Here is a 16,944-nt window from a genome sequence, read left to right on the forward strand (position 1 = left end):
ATTAACCCACCGCCGTCCTCTCCTTCCAACGCAGCTGCCATGGGAGTAAATATTGACCCACTGTGCAGGTCCCCCCCCCCCACCCAAAAAAGGCAGAATCCATACCTCCACCTGCTCCCTCACCTCAACGCCGAGCGGGCCTCATCGGCTCGTCTCCCCGTGGTCAATCCCCCCCCATCACCACCCTCCATTCCTCCCGTCATGGGAGAGGAATGCTGGGAAAGATAAGACCACTTCAAAAGATGTGCAGATGTAGGTTCTGGTGTGTGTGTGTGTGTGTGTGTGTGCGTGTGAAAGGACGCCGACATATTTGCAGCACGTGTTTGCCTTAGAGAGCGGAGGTTCCAGCCACTCCAACGAGCCCGTGGCTTTTTGCGTGCGCAGACAGAAACACACGGTCCAACGCGGACGCTTAAATCAGCCCGGCACAGAACCGGCTGACAGCTCCAACAGATCAGACCGCAGATTTTAAAAAACACGATAATTGACTCGTGACATACATTTGTGAAGAGGTCTAAATGATCCCGCAACTGCATATAACACGGGCACACACACACTGAAACTTCATCCATAGGTGCAGCAGGGGTGGGCCTGGTTGTGTGTGTGTGTGTGTGTGTGTGTGTGTGTGTGAATTCAGACGGTGGAGTAATGTCGAAATCTAAGAATAAAGCAGATGTTAAACATTTTGCTTACTTTGAATCAGGTGATTTTTTTTATCACTTTGAGGCCACTTGTGTTAAAGCTGCCCCCCAGATGAGCCCCCCCCCCTCCCGTGGCGTATCTCTCCCTCTCTATGCAAATGCCCTGTAATGATCGGAGGCACATTGGGATGAAAGAATCTTGCTCGCCGCTCGGCTTTTGTGGCGCTTTCTGTTTCCGTTGCCATAGTAACGCAGACGTGGAAGTCAAGTTGAGGCGGCGTTGCTTATTTGCGCGACAGGACAGGCTAAATTATTGCTTTAGTGCCGGACAGACGAGGTTAGCAGAATCTGAACTGCTAGAATGTTTGCCGTCCTCAGACGGAGAAATCCAATATCAGAAATAGACGTGCCCGTATTGTTTAAATCCATCCTCCATATGCCCGTTTGCATGCACAGACTCTTCCCGCTTTGACTTTGACGTTCTCCTGGATGGTGTTTAAAGAGTCAGCCTCGCCACAACAGCAGGCAGGTAACACATCAGACTCCTGCCTGTGTGTGTGTGTGTGCGTGTGTGTGTGTGTGTGTGGTTTGAGTGCTTAATTAGCCCAGAGCCTGATGGGACACTCGCTGTTTCTCTGTGTTTAAACACTAATTGAGGGAACGAGCAGCTCATTACTGATGCGGAGTAAACGTATGCGAATGTACGTCCGCCCTCTGCTGAGCGCTCAATATGTTCAGAGGGGGAAAAAATGCTGGTTTGTATGACTGAAAGGAGGAAAATGGATGTCTAGATGGTTTGTAAACCTCTTTGGAGGGGCGACGACGCCGTCACGAGCCTGGGCTGGTGTGTGTGTGTGTGTGTGTGTGTGGTGTGTGTAGGGGGGGCTGAATGGGTGATGTGTTCAATTGTGCTGAAAAACATTCTACTGTAGCTCTGCCAGAGAAACTCCAATCTGCTTGTGACCAAGTGGTTCAGTATGGGATTAATTACCCAGTGGAATGTACCGACTGACTGGTTGACTGGCTGGAGTTTACTGAAGTATAGGAGATCAGTGCTGGGGGAAAGGGGGGTGGAGATGACAAAACAAAGAGGGGACGTTTCTCCAAAACAAAGGTTAAAGGCAAGGAGGCCCTCGTGAAGCAGCCCTCCAGCAGCGCTCCGCGTATGTACATGTGCTGAAGAGGGTTTCAATCCCACAGGTGGAAAAAAGGTTCCAGGCGTAGCTTTTAAATGATGGGGTTGAGGCAGAGTTACTTAGATTTGCTCTCCTTCATTCACGCCTCAGCTGGACGAGGTCAGCTCCAGTGAAATGAAACTTTTTACGCTGACAGAAGGTTCAAAGATTTGGGAATTTGTATCTGTGAAGCTTGTTTTGTGTGTGTGTGGTTTTTTTTTTTAAATACAGGGAAGCAGAGTAACGTGTGTTATATAACAGGTTGCTTGAATAAAGCATAGGAACATCGTTGACGCTCCTTCTAAATGTCTGTCTGCTCTGAAAATACCATCAAATTTTCATTTTTAGCCCTGCGGTGCAAGGAATTAAAAACTGGAGGCACAAAAAACAGGTTCAAAAGTTGAAACCCAGGCAGAATTCACTGAATTGTTCCACTTTGATGCGATGCTTGGGTGAACTGCACCCGAGCAGGTTCTAAAGTGATGTTGTGTAATATCTAACCTTTTGCCCAGCTGTCAAAAGTGCTGTTTTCTTTTGCACAATCTACAACTTGACTCTTCCGTGGCCGTTGCTCAAGGACATTGAATCTTCTTTTAATATAGTGCTTGACACTAGGTGTAAAGAAACCAGAGAGGGGGACTTTGATTTGTAAGAAGTTAACAGTTCATAACTTTAAGCTCTAAAAAGAAGGTGATCGTAGGAGTTGCAGGAGGGTCTTTAAACCGAACTCCATCTTTAATCAGAATTCAGTCACGTTTCAAGTCTGGGGCCACAAACAACACTGAACATTCTGGAAAGTCCAAAACAAACTGCTGCAGTAGTTTATTTGAGCGGCTCACGTTCCGTGTCTGAACGACGCTGCGGTTACACACACACATGCAGGTTCAGAAAATCGGCTCTTGACCTTTATGGGCCAGGAAGTAGTGGAATTAGGACCACACAGGTAGAGGGCAGAGCTCACTAATGTGCTCACCAGTTTTCAATGACTGATAAAGGTGTTCTTTTTCAGCAGTTTGAAACCCGGCGTTTTTCATTGTACCTGATAGTATCTTCAAGCTTGGCGGTCTTGATTTTGGCTTCCTTCTTCTCTCTCTCTGCCTCAGAGCTGAGGGCCAAAACCTGCGCGATAGAGAAATATGTTTAATCGCACCATCAAAACTGGTCGTTTGGTGAAACTGGACTTTCCTCCGGATCAAAAGCTCCATCTGTGGCTCTCAGCACAGGGAGCCTCTCGCTCTGGATCTGTGGCAGCCATATGTGGCCTTATATCCTGACCTCTTTTACAGGTCTTATTTAACACACATCAGAAGCAGAACGCTTTTCCTCTCTTTCTTTTTTTTTATCTCGGGAGGAAACAACACGGAAAATGAACGGGTGACTTCATTTTTCCATTGTTTTCATCTTCTTTCACCTTGAGGAATTGTGGGAATCCAAATGGAAAGATAATGAAAGGAAAGCGGTCCACGCGGAAGGAGAGCGGGATCAAAAAGGAGGGGCTTCCTTTGAGCGAGGCTCTCTTCGAGGCCCTGCTAAATTCTTGCAGGTGTACCGGCCAGAGGGGGCCCGTCTGTGCCAATCTGCCACCAGAGCACATATTGGAACGGCGGGGCTTTGAAGACGACCCAGGTGCGGCAGGTCTTTAAAGCCACGTTTCACATAAGTCTGGCCTGGACTGGTCTGATCATTAACAATGGCCTCCTCGTTAGAAAGTTAAGAGCCTCTCCAAGGCTTTGAAGAAGGTTCTCTCAAAAGTAAACGGACATTTAAGCGGGTGTTCAGGGGAGGACAATGTGGACCACGCTACCTTTTTCTCCCAGCTGATCCGCAGTTCTTCCTTCTCTTGTTGGAACTTTATCTCCAGGTCCTGAAAAGACAAAAACCAGTCCATGACGACTTTCACAAGCCGGCATGTTTCAGAGCTGTTCCACCGCACTCATCATACCCTGACTTGGTGCTGTCTTTGAAGGTCACTGTCCAGGAGTTGCTGTTTCAGCTGAGCAACGATGATTTCAAAGTCCTCCATCACTTCAGAGGCCTGGAAAAGGGAACATTAGGTCAATTAGGCCAAAGGGAGAAGAATCTGCTAATTGTTTTAATGGAGTTTTGTGCGGACCTTAGCAGCAGACAGAGCATGCTCCTGATGCACGTGGCTCACATCCATCTCATGTTTAGCCAGGAGCTTCTGCACCGACTGCTGGTGCTGCTCTCTCTGCTGCTCTTTCTCCTTCTGCAGTATGGTGTTCCTGAGACAGTGGAGAACAGAATCAGATCATTGCACCCAGGCGTCGTTAGCTTGCGTGCCTTTACTCCTTTGTCTCACACACCGCCTGTTGGCCTCCTGCAGCTGCGCGCTGAGAGTTGCCACATGAACCTCTAACTGGGCCTTCTCCTGCGTCAGTTTCTGTTGCAGCACCTGATTCTTCTCCAGCTCCACCGACTGCTGCTTCACCTTCATCTTCAGCTCGCTCAGTATCTGCTCCTGAAACAGTCACGCACACGGACGCCAACTCAGCCCAAAAGCTGGAACCAAGTACGGGATGTGGAAGATTACTGAGCTGCTTGGGCTCATATTCTCTGTAGGTCTGAAGTGATCAACCCAGACGGCTTTTTTTTTTTTTTTTTTGACATCGTCAGCAATGACGTTAGTTCTTCAAGTCTGACACTTTTCGCAGGCGTTGTTTTTGCTCTCTTTCTTCCCCCCTGGGAGTTCTACAGAACTTTTTAAACTCACGAACTTGGTTTTTGAACAAGACACCAAACTAACTCCGAGGTCAACGATTTCTCTCAGCAGCTGAAAAAAAAGACCTCTTTTGAAGAGATTTTGACGCCATTTGAAGTTTTTTCTTTGATGAATTATTGAAGATGCAAGACAATTCCTCATCCGAGATGTGATTTGGAGTTTTGTGGCTCGGATCAGTAAACAGGTAAGCACCCACTGCGTGTGTATGTTTGTGATAATATGCAATGTAATATAGATGGGCCGACAGAGGAGATGATGGGACTCCCTCACACAGACGATGACAGAAACCTGGAATGACAGCAGGGAGCAGTGTGCTTGAAGAGTACAAGAGTAGCAAGACAAGAGAGAGCGATTTTGGGCTCCGTGTTAGTAGTGTTGGGTGTTAAGCAGAAGGCGGAAAAAAAGAGTCTTGTGTTGCGCGAGGACATATGCTGACGCTCGGCTCTCTGGCAGGAGATGAGAAGAAGCATCTCTCTGTGCTGAGCACACCTGGACTCACGCAGGCAGAGCAGATTCCATCCCTCCGGTTTGGAAAGCCAACCAGGTAGCAACAGACAGAAACACAACAAGTCTGACTAAACACAGAATATAATGAATCATCAGCCTCGCTTTGTCTGGGCTTTAACTGAAAAGGCTGAAACCCTACAGGGGGCTGTACAGGTGGTCAGCGCTGAAGCACGCGTGTTCAGATCAGTCTGAATTTACAGCAGGAGAGCCGCTAATCCAGAGACAGAGGCTCTTTTCATTTTCTGAGGCCTTAATTATTAAAAGGTCATTAGCACTGGCCCCACACTGTTCAGCGTTTGATGCCTCTTAAATGCGGGCCTGCTGACAGATTACGGCCCGCGGCGAAGCGTGTGTGTGTGTGTGTGTGACCGTCCAAGAATGCTGATGCTGATAACAATTCTAATTATGAAGCGCGATGTTTGCCCTGCGTCTGACACTTCCCGCTAATGAAATGGACGTGATGCCACTTAAAAGAAAGGTCCACTCGTATGACATCAAAGTTACTTAGAGGGGTGTGTGTGTGTGCATGTGTGCGTCCACGTCAGTGTACGGGAGTTAATATACGCTGCGATCAAAGGCCCTTTTTTAAGGATGACACCAGAGTCCGCATCACCCAGGGCTCACAAGGCCTCCTACAAAATCTGAGCCATAGGACGCAAAGGTCGCTCTTTTTCTACAGTATTTAGAGGCAATACAGCTGTTTACGCACACCTGGAGGTGAGGCGGCTCGCTGATTTAACTCCATTCTGTTTCTACAATTTGCTGATAAAGTGTGAACTTTTGATCACTGTTCCAGAACTCACGGTTGCCTGCGACCGGGAAGTATATTCAGCTTCCATTTTGGCCACTCGGAGATTTGTGTCTTCCAGCAGCTCCTGGATGTCGTCCGAGTGTTTCTTCTGCAGCTCAAACTTCTCCAGCTCCATCTCTGCGGCAGCGGTGTGCAGCTGGGGAAATTTAAAAAAAACAAAAGCACAACAAAAAAAAAATGCATGAGAGAACTGAGTAATCCGCCATCACATCTGCTCCCATCTTTATTTATCTTGGCAGCATTTTCTGAAATCGACTCCCATAACACCTTACTCATTCGAGGGGAATAAATATCAGCGCCGAAGAGATGGCGTTCTCTTCGGTGTCACATCTGAAAACCATTCTTCCGCAGCGCCGCTCATCGCAAGCTAAGTGACCCCATCAAGATGAGTGGAAATCTCATTATCGAGCCTCGGCAGCTTTGATAGCTGGAGCCATCAGCAGTGAAAACAGTTTACCCGGGGCAGGGAATATTTATTTTTAATGAAACATAAGAGAAACACACACCCTTGTACTTCTATCCTTGTGAGCCATAATACATTCTCCAGCTCCTAACCCCAACTTGATGGTAAAATCCAAGTCTTACCCTTGAACCAGACCTTTTAAGTTGTGAAGCCCGTCAAAAATGTCCTTACTTTGCTAGTAGAATGTATATTTTTGTACTCGACATGCTCAGAAACAAACACACAGAGAAAACATGGGGTTTTTTTTGCAGGTTAGCAGCGTCTGCCTGTGCCCAACCATCTGATAGTTCCCCTCTGGCTTGGGGTTTGCAGAGAATCCAAGCCCGTCAACTTTTCCTCACCTTCTTCTCCCACTCATTTCTCAGGGAGTCGGCGCTGTGCTCCGACATCTTCTTCAGCTCAGCGATCTGCTTGTCTTTGCTTTCGTTGATGACCTGGGATTCCCGCAACAGAACCTGAACTGTGGGAGAACAGGCAGATCCACCTAAGCCCAAGACCTGCTTTAGGTTATGTACCCAGAAACACACATGCAGACATGGAGGCGTGATTGATGTGCTATCGAGTAAATCAAAGTTTTTGTTACTACGGAACAGAGAGCAGAGGGGCATCACTGCAAAGGTATTTTTCCCATGAAAATGCTTCAAGAGGTGAACAAAAACAGAAGGGAGGTGTTACACAGGAACGGGGAGAAGAAAACCAAACAGGAAACGTAGTTTTGTGATTCTGCACAGCTGCAGATGATCACGTTACACCAGCCTCTGGTGGACCTGGGCTCGGTGCTGAGTGTGCAGAGACAAGAGAGTAAACACCCTCCGTCTACGGTGCCGCCATCTCTCACCCTTCTTCTCCAGTTTGAGGATCACCTCCTCGGATTCCTTCTGCTTGGCGCGGTAAGTGCCCTTGATCTCCTCGATCTCGCTGTTCTTTCGGTCCAGGATCTACGGACAGACGGGGACATTTTAGTCCATTTTAAGCAAGTGCTAAAGATTATTGGCTTTTTATAAATGGCAAAAACATCCCGCATCCATTTGAGCGGCAGAAACGTTCACATCGTTCGCTGAATAACCTGGCGTGACCTCATCTCCCATGTCCCTTCAGAGACTGTCGCCCAAGCGAGTGAAGTGGCGTCTAAACGAACCACCTGCGCTGTGGCAGCCGCGCCTGTTTGCTGCCGCCATCTGTGAGTCATTACATAAATGATCCTATAGTGATGAAGGATGGAGCAGGAAGTGGAGACGTGTTTCACGCCGGTGATGGATGTGATTTTCTGCTGTTGGTAAATGCAGGAATTCGCTCGCTTGTGCAACAATTATGCAGTCAGATTAGCATTTGAAATCTTAACTGTTAAAGTTTACGCAGAAACTAGGGGATTGTCTCCTGTGTCCTGATTCCAGGTCCCTGCAACCTCTTCCTGGAGCTTGTCCTTGAGCTTCCAGGACAGATCTTTAGTATGTTTTTGTTGGATCTTCTTTACTCCCTTTATTAACACATCTGAACAAAACAAACTAGCGCAACACAGATGATGCTTTCATTATGTGGGTGGTTTTTCCATCAAAGATCGTCCCAGTGGCCATTTTGTTCTACCCAAGTGCACTTATATGGTCGTCGGTAGGACAGTGGAGATGAAAGGAGGACACTACGGCAGGAGTGAAGTTCATAGTACATTTAGGGATACATCTCCACCCCAGAGATCTTTTTAGGGGACCAGTATATAAGGCAGTGGCAGCACTGGGCCTGTAGAGAGTGCACTGAACAATGGGAAATTACGGCTTTTAGAGTATCAATTTGGGCCAATTTCATGATGCGGGGGACATCCAGCCGAGATTATCAACAAATTAAACCAAAATGATCAGCAAATGGAGCAACTAGAGATGAAAAAACTCGAGGTGGGTAGACAGGAAGTAAAGACAGAAGTAAGACATGCTTGAATGTGGCACGCAGTAGTAGTATTACTGTTTTCTGTACTGCATCGTGGTTTAACTTAATTTTTTGATAAAATGATCTGAACCAAACAGCAGGGTGACAGTGATCAGTATTCTCATAGATCTATACATAATTCATAAGAATAATTAATACTCTAGCTAGCTTGTCCCCCTCGGTAAACTTCTCAGAGTCCACCTCAGCATCAATCCGGCTTTGAAGCCATCAGAAGGAGTCCTGGACAGAATTCCTGGGAAATTAAATCAGACATAACAAACAATCTGTATGTGATTAAAGGAGAGGCACGGAGAGCGGCCTGTCATCCTGTCTCTTGTCAAACACAAAGAGTAGGCATCTGAAAGTGGGGAAGAAAAATGGATGCTCGCTCCAGCTTTTATTAAGAGCTTCTGTGGCAGCAGAGGGAAGTCTCACTGTGGACGTAACATGTCCCAGGTGTCCATCCACAACGTGACTGAGGCCACCTCCCGTGACAGAAACCACTTTAACGCTATTTTCACCAGCTGACGAAGAGCTTTAAAGGTCTTATTTAATTAATGCTACATTCTAGGTGGCAGGAGGCGTGTAAGGTGTTCCCATGAATGCTCAATTAACGCTGCCCTCTAAACGAACCGTTGCATCTTTGATACACTTGGTTTTGACAATTGAATGTTTTGAGTTCAGATTTTTACTTTTTCAATAGCTGCATCGCGTTTCTGCTGCATCTTCAGTTTCTCCTCCTGGTGCCTCTCCTCCAAAACCTTTAACTTCCTGTCAGTCTAGGGGGGAAAGAAATGGAGAAAATGTAAATGTGATAGTGTGTAACATCATCCTGGAACACGAACGAGCACAGCAGGTTCCCCGCTAAACAATAAAAACAGAAGCCTGAGGTGAGGGGCATCATGGGAACTGACGCCCAACAAAAAACAAACCAAATTCACCAAAATCTGCATCATTAACTCCAACACACGCTTGGAATCTTGTGCTGCAACATTTTCTGAGATGGAAACAAGCTGCCAGAACGACAGTGAACGTGATCTCCCTCACAGAAGCACAACGGATGATGAAATAAGCACATTAACATTTAAAAACATCCAACCGTGTGCACGACACAACCCAGCGTGGGGTTTACACGCACACAACAAACTTAAGGCTTGGATGTGCGTTTTTCTTCCTGCAGATTCACGCAGAAAACGGCTGTAATCCCACAAACACTGTATTTCCAGGAAGTTTAGCTCAATTTTATGATGTAAAGCACTTTAAATTCTTGGAAAGTTGCTACGAAAGTATAATTCATCAACTTGGACTTGGTGCCTCTCGGCAGTGCGACTAGAAAAACAACACAACAACAACTTGAAGGAGTTCTGCACGCACAGACGACATCATTTTGGAGCAGGAATGGTTTATGCTCATATATAGCACAGAAAGGGATTTAAAGCAGGACATAAAAGTAAATATTTGTGTGGGGGTGGGCCAGAGATAAAAACACGTTACGTAAAATAAAAGACGATAATCCTTTGTGAGGATAAAATTACATATTTCCCGGCCTGAGGGTATTCTGCACTGCTGATAAGGTGGCGTTCCTCATTAAAACAAAATCAGCTCTCATCGAGTGTAAAGGGTTAATGACGCCACACAAAGTGAGTGAAGCTTTGAGAGGATGACAGATGATGTCATGACTCACATTTTTCTGCCTCGCTCTATGTAAACGCTCCTCGAAAACATGCTCGCATCAGCAAAAAAAGAATGCTTTAGCAACGGTTAAGGTATCTCAAGAACGTTGATTATGGAACGCGCTATATAAACAAAACACGCTTCTCGAAACATTTCAAAGCGTTGGGTTTTAAACAGAGGAATTAACGAAAGCCGACGAGCTTGGATTTTGTTAAGATGTCAGCACTTCACTTTGGACTTCAGTCATTCCGAAGATCGTTAAAAATCAAAGTCTCCCTATGATGCACAAACTCGCCGTCACCTCATTACTGCACTTAAGCTGCGTTTATTCGCTGTATCCTTGACAAAGCTCTTTTAAGTGCTCCGTCTTTTCCCGTTTTACCACCATTTCTTCTACAGTGGGGGGGACCACAGGAGACCTGTCAGAGTATAAAGAACGGGTATGAAGCTAAAGACAGAGACGGCGGCAACGGAAAAAGCTGAGGAGTAAGTTGAGACCTGAATCTGCTGCTTAAAAAAGAGAGAGAGCAAAAACATATGGGGGTGTCACTTTCTCATCCTCCCTTCAAACGTTCTTTGGAGAAAGTTTGTCAAACTAGATCAGGGGCGTTTGAAACTTGTTTATAAAAGCGTCAGTGAAAGAATGAGGAGGAGGAATGTCGTACACCTAAGGCGTCTCAGATGCCTTCAATCAGCCCGGCTGGGTGGTACAGCTCCCCCCCCTTCCCTTCTTCAGAGTTGTAGCGATCCCTGTAAGGTGTCATGTTTTTTGACACTTCGCTCTTGAAAGGATGCAAGAGGAAGTAGCGTGGAGGGGGGGGGGCGCAAGTGACTGATTGTGAGGAGAAGACAGAAACGGTTGCCTCCCTATACTCACACTTCCTCTCAAACCTGGAGCAGGGTCAGGAACTCCCCCCGGCCCCCCCCATCGGGAAGACACCTTCACAAATCGGCTGCTCGGTGGTTGGGCTGTGTTGGTGGATCTCTGCCGTCTGACATTATGTCACATTAAAAAAATGGGATCGCAACTTCACGTTACAGATGTTAATACTTCAAGCATGTGAAAAACCAGTAACTTCCACCAGTATCATTATGGAACTGTGTTGGTCCCATGTGTTTCCAGCCAGAAGGGCCGTAATGAGAAGCCAAGAACCAGCCTTATTCAAATGACTAAAGCCCAGCAGCCTGTTCATATTTAGCTTTGAAAATCGCATGGATGATAGAAGTTAAGGCCCTTCAAACCACAGGCTGCAAAGTCAGGCTTCATCCCAGAGGACGTTAAAGATTAGAGAGGCAGCATCACTGTTGGAAAGGGGAGCAGAAAGGGCCCGAGCCCCAGTCAGAGACCAGCAACCATGAGAGTTTGACTGCTTAACACCGAGACACTGATCCGCAGTGTCATGTTAGATGAAAACAATCTCTTTGGCCCGATTGCGTCTCGAGGGAGCATGAACCAAAACACACGTGTCACCGTTAGCTTGACTCATCAGGTCAATTTCCAATTAATCCACCTTCCTTTGAGGTAAGGAGCGCGTCTCATCTGGACCCAGAGTCAACTACCTCCGACTGGACCTGAACTGGACGTCTCTCGTCCACACTAAGGGGAATCCAACAATGTCTCACTCATTCCATAGGAAAATGTGAAAAGATGCAGCTGACATTCTTCCGTCTGCAGCTAGTGGCTCAGCTGGACGTGAAATCCGAGATGTCTATAAGTCTCGCCGCAGCATAATGATGATGACGATGTTTGGCATTTGCGTTCCTTTGGGTAAGTTTTCAATGGGCCGAGAAGGAAGCGCCGACACTCCTACACGGCCGCACAGCAGCAGGGCTGGTACCAGGGTTGAGGCATCTCAATGGGAGAGTGTGTACGCGTGTGTGAGATCACAGCGGCATCCAGCCCCACCAAACCTTACAAAATACCGCTGTGATTTCAAATGGCATCTCCGGTATCTCCACACACTAATGTTGTGATTAGACTCAATTTGCTGGAGGTGAAGCGCACGAGCCCAGAACTTTATCAAAGGCGAGTCTGGAGCGAGAAGCTATGGATTTTTATTCCAGCCACGCACAGCTGTACGTAGGCAGCGCAGAGAGGATCAAACTGCGTTCTGCAGCGCTTTCATGTTTGGTATTGGTGCTGAAACATTCAATATGAGCCTCCAGGTAAGCTGCCCAGATAGGTGGGTGTGTGTCGGGAGTCGGGTGAATACGGATCTTAATTAGGCAGTTACCAACTTTGTTCATTATGCCCTTTTGTGCCTTCAGATTCGGAAATGCCTGTGCGGACGCAATGTTGCATAAAATTATTTCCAATCAAATCAGGAGGAGTAACTTTCACCTAATTGTCGCCGCCAGCACAATAGCTCTACGTCGATGCTCGTGGTTTCTCAGGTCTTTTCTCGTCAGTGAAGCTAATCTGACTGACTGGAACCGGCTTTCCTCTGAGCAGACGAGAAAAGCCACGGCTATTACAGCCAAGTCATGCTCGGTTTTATATTTAACAGTGTGGGTAAAGATGGATGGCGGGGAGGGGGGGGGGGGTGAGCGGCGGTTCATGTGAGGTGGAGGGTGGGTGGTGGTGAGGACTTCAAAGCAGGCTTTCAGAAAAAGGATTTCAAGCTTACATCCACATAAGGAAAAATATGTCATCGCAGGCTGCCAGCATTATTTTGGTCTTCTGGGGAGGGGGGGCTCGTCTCGGGCGATTCAACAATGCAAACTAGGAGTGCAGATGTACGTACGCCACCGTGCGGGCGTCTCATAGCAACCAGCCGTGGAAGCAGGTTAAACTTCTGCACGTGTTCAAAACTTCCTTTGCAAAGGGGCCGCCTCCTTTGATAAGACCGAGCGCCTGGTGCGCAACAGATGGCCCCAAAAGGGCGATGTCTATCAGGCGGGCGCTGGCAGGTGCTGCTGGAGCTTCCAGCTGCGAATCGTACCTCCTCGCCGCGTGTGTCCCATGCGCGGCGCTCATCCGCCGAGGCGCTGCTGCTCCTCCCGAAGCTGGAGTTGAAAACCTGAGAAGGTGACAGAAAGATTAGACTGGGCGAGACGCCGCCCACGTGCTGAGAGACTCGACACAAAAGCAAGCGTTCGACAACTTACGGGAGACAAGGGGGTGGGCTTCTCTCGCAAATACCTGGGATTTTCAATCTGCAATGGAAAACAGAATCATGAGGCGCCTGCTTCTTCCTGTCCTAACAAAGCCTCGCCAACGCCAGATTCACCCCTGCCCCCCCCCCCCCCGGTTTGTCATAAACAAGTGTGGGAAGCACATCAAAAGCTTGTTTCTGTGGCCGGAGCCTCTTCCTTCAACTCTTGTCTGTTTAGAGAGCCGAGATGCCTCAGACGTCTTTAACTCATTACGTGTGCGGCCTCTGTTTCCATTTCAGCCTCTTCTGTCACTGCTTTGTCAACACCGCTAAAACCTCCAAACAGTAAACTATTCCCAGTCCACCGGCTGCGATAAAGATAAAGACGAGTATGCCGACGTCCTCGCCAAACACTGGCGTGACATATCTGACCACAGCGCGACACAGACGGGCACTGTGCGGCGTCAATTCTCGTCGCTGCTCGTGCACGGAAAGACACGGCAACAGACGGTCCGGCCTGCGGAGGAGCATCGGTGGTGCGTGTGGCCAACCGCTTCTTAAATTTGTCAGCGGCTTCAACAAAAGAAAAAAGAATCTATATTTACAGAGTAAGGAATAATCAATATCCCTCTAAAGTAGTGCCTAGGCGGAAAACAGGAAGGGGTTTGTTTTTAAACTCACAGACAGCCAGTCATCAGCCGTGATTGAGCACGGCCAACTGAGACGTGCAGACTAAATGCTGCGGCGTGAGGCTGGCAAACGCCGATGCTGGAGCACATACGAGCGCATGCACGGAGGCTTTTTCCACACACATCTGCAGCCTGGAAGCCGGCGCCGCATCCGGTGTCACTGGAACCTGACAGAACGGATGGATGGACTTCGAAGAGGAACGACGCGGCTAAACAAACAGCCGGTGACTGATGGCTTCTCTGGGCACGCCATCCGCACATCCAGCTCTGAGGGGTGACTGAAGGCACTCTGAATACCACAAACAGTCAGATCCCTTTTATCTAGCTTGCAGTTCAATCTGCATCCAGCTTCGCTTGCTTGCAAATAAATCTTTTGCAGACTTTTACCTGGAAACAGAACAGACGGCGGCCCAGGTGACTCAGGTTCCGGGGTTCTAAACTGACGTCCTATCTGGGTCTGGTATGGCCACCATACATTAGAGGTGGAATAAATACCAGTGCGGCCTGCTCGAGAACATGTGAGGGAAAGTTGAAGACGTTCTAGATAAGAGTGATGCTCGGCAGTGCCCAAACTTTGTGCTTTGAAGCGGCGCATCTTTAAAACTTCTGTAAACTCGAAGCAGTTCGTGCGAGTGTGCGTATGTGTGTGAGGGAACATCTGTTGATTTGGAAGATGAAGGCTTTGGGGGGGGGGAGCGTTGCCAAGCAATGCCTCTTATCAGCGTCTCAACACAGAGCAGTGCGGAGTGAAGCGGTGCACGACTTCACGTCTGCCGATAGATACCTCAGATTACCCCGGCACTGAACAAGCGGGGCAAAAGTCCAAGAGAGATGGTTGCAGAGACAGTCGGAGAAAGTGCCAGAGAGGACGAAAGACGGGATTAAAAGACGGGGAGGGAGGAGATAAAACGAACCAGAAATGTCTGCGAAAAGGACAGAGGCAACAAGCAAACAAGACAAGAGCGTCTGGGTCATGCTGGCGAGGAGATAGGGAATAAATACAGGAATAAAGAGGCATGAGGGCACGGTGCTTATCGGAATCTGGCCTCCTGCACTTCACACAGCCGATAAGAGAGCTGCGTCTTCAACTGCTCAGTTTACACAACCGTTCCCCCGCTCCTCAACTGACTTCACAGGAGGTGCGTTCAAGAAGACAGGAGATCTACTCCTGGGCGCAGGTTCACCGCTACCAAGGAGGAGCCTGACAGGGGGGCTCCGGGGCAGGCCCACAGACTCACCCCGAGGTTCCAGCTGTTGAGACGAGCCTCCAGGTCACTGTCATCGAGAGCGGCATCCGACCGCTGCCCCCCATCCACCTGTGGGGGGAAGAGCGGAGCGTCAACGGGAACGTACACAACAGAGCCATACTGGAAATTAGAGAAGGGATTTCTCTGATTGGCAGTTTGGCCCGAGGAGGAGAGCGGCAGACAGTGATGGAGCATTTTCTACTCTAATTTATCCCTTGGCAACAGTAAACGGTGTCTTTCCAACCCGCATGTGTTCTACTTCTATATCTCCCTCTCCATTATCGATATCTAACCCCTCTCGCTTTCACACCCCTCCTTTATGCATACCGCTCTCCAGATGTTTGGCAATTCCACATCATTTCCGTCAGCAGTAAATTCCATTAAAGTGGGATCTATGCAGCCGCGCTCTGTTTTCCACCAGCCTTTCGTTACAACCCTTCTCCGGTTCTGTTTTACAACTGCGAAGGTTCTGTTGATCCGGGACCAGTTGAGGAAGAGTGCGGAACGGTGGAAATGTCTCATAAAGCTGAGAACCCGATAGGGAAAGGGAAAATGTTATTGGTTCGATTGGGATCTGGTTGGCGTGTGGTCCCGGGGAGTACCTCCGCAGGTCGGAGGGAGAGGCTGCTGAGCGGGATTAAACGGCCCGGCTGATGAAAAAGGCATTAAGGTTGAGGAGCCTCGCCCCCGAACAAACAGAATAAAAGTTTCAGTACGGTATGGAGGAATGCGGGCTATGCAGGTCACCAGCTGTTCACAGCGGCTCGCTTCAGAGCTGCGATCGCTCCTGGGATTCAATGAACCGTGTAAAACTGGGCCGTGCCTCAAGATATCCCCCAACGGCTTTTGCTAAAGCTAAAACCAACCGTTTTGAATTCAACACCGACTTCATACCAAAATAAAGCTGCGATGATGCCCAAACCTTTAGTACGATTAATCCGATCACAACTGGAAGGAGAGGTCCAACCCTTCTTTATGGGGAATCAGATGATTTATTAGAATAAAAATAAATAAATGAACGATCGGACGGGATCAGAGCGCAGAACGGAAAGGTCTGATGTTCTGGGTGGATCCTTGTGGATTCAGCAGCCAGGCATCTGCAGGACGGAGTCCAGACTCTCCACTGCAGCCAGAGATGCTCGGTGGTTCTTCAGGAGGTGAATGCGTTTAACAATGTATTACACTGTTAGATGCCTTTAATATTTCTGAAGGTTCTAGTCTAATGGTGCGTTTACTGACAGAGATCTTGAGTTTGCTCCATTTCCCTCTAGTTTGTAGGGGACTAGGACAAGGTTGAACAGACTAAGAAAAACAGAGCAAAGCATTGTGGGTCCTGCTTTTGTGCTAACGGTCACCCATCGCAGAAACAGGTCGGAGACCTTACCGTCCTGGTGTCGCGTCTGGGGGAGCTTTTGATGGGACTGGGCTTGGACGGGCTCCTCTCTTCGAACAGCTTCCTCCTGGAGGACAGGGAGAAGCAGAAACGTGAACCCACGTCTTTATTCCGCCGGGCTGCGTCTGTCCGCATATGAATGCGCCTGCATAGGCAGCAGGCCTGGCTGTTTACACAGGCTCCGCTGCATGTTTGTTGGTCTGCATTTTCACTCCCTCTGTACTATAAACATTTAAACTGTACCTCACCTCATTTCAATAGACACCCACGGGGTAACGGTCTGTGGTTTCCTCAATCCCATTAAAATCACTTTTACAGTTCAGTCTTTGTCTTCTGGCACGTCGCTCATGATTTATACATGGAGGCTGACAAGGAGACTGTTTTCAGTATATTCTCCGGTAGATGTGCACAAGCACCTCTCCATACTCTGTCAGTTTCCCTCACACATGCACACGCGCACACAGCCGATCTCATTATAACAGATACACAGGGCTCTACTGAATTAAATCAACAAAGCAAAAGGTTGAACTTCAGTCGTGATCTCAAACTGCACCCTAGAGGGCGCTGTTTCGCGCTCTCACCAGCTGGTTTT

The 16,944-nt window shown here is 48.2% G+C and overlaps 1 protein-coding gene and 1 long non-coding RNA gene across 13 annotated transcripts in view; one reads left to right on the forward strand and one right to left on the reverse strand.

The window, feature by feature from the left end:
* The window catches only part of cep112 (centrosomal protein 112), a 65,382-nt gene that overhangs the window by 44,222 nt on the left and 4,216 nt on the right, over positions 1 to 16,944 (reverse strand). For 9 of the 12 annotated variants that reach the window (XR_008947079.1, XM_057014736.1, XM_057014732.1 and 6 more), the window contains exons 5-17: positions 16,344 to 16,419; positions 14,951 to 15,028; positions 13,037 to 13,084; positions 12,871 to 12,948; positions 8,947 to 9,033; positions 7,176 to 7,275; positions 6,679 to 6,821; positions 5,867 to 6,010; positions 4,141 to 4,295; positions 3,930 to 4,059; positions 3,759 to 3,851; positions 3,621 to 3,680; positions 2,856 to 2,935 (exon numbers count right to left, since the gene is read on the reverse strand). Coding sequence is in view for 11 of the 12 variants with exons in the window: in XM_057014736.1 (XP_056870716.1) it covers positions 2,856 to 2,935; positions 3,621 to 3,680; positions 3,759 to 3,851; positions 3,930 to 4,059; positions 4,141 to 4,295; positions 5,867 to 6,010; positions 6,679 to 6,821; positions 7,176 to 7,275; positions 8,947 to 9,033; positions 12,871 to 12,948; positions 13,037 to 13,084; positions 14,951 to 15,028; positions 16,344 to 16,419 (1,272 nt within the window). In the remaining variant the exon portion in view is untranslated. The remainder of the gene's footprint in view (positions 1 to 2,855; positions 2,936 to 3,620; positions 3,681 to 3,758; positions 3,852 to 3,929; positions 4,060 to 4,140; positions 4,296 to 5,866; positions 6,011 to 6,678; positions 6,822 to 7,175; positions 7,276 to 8,946; positions 9,034 to 12,870; positions 12,949 to 13,036; positions 13,085 to 14,950; positions 15,029 to 16,343; positions 16,420 to 16,944) is intronic. The other 3 variants (XM_057014734.1, XM_057014740.1, XM_057014737.1) reach the window with 3 other exon arrangements.
* On the forward strand, positions 6,828 to 7,702 carry LOC130514939 (uncharacterized). Its single transcript, XR_008947096.1, has 2 exons — positions 6,828 to 7,227; positions 7,436 to 7,702. It is a non-coding gene; the product is annotated as an uncharacterized LOC130514939 (long non-coding RNA).

Source organism: Takifugu flavidus, chromosome 18 (assembly GCF_003711565.1).
Source record: "Takifugu flavidus isolate HTHZ2018 chromosome 18, ASM371156v2, whole genome shotgun sequence".
Classification (NCBI taxonomy): Eukaryota; Metazoa; Chordata; class Actinopteri; order Tetraodontiformes; family Tetraodontidae; genus Takifugu; species Takifugu flavidus.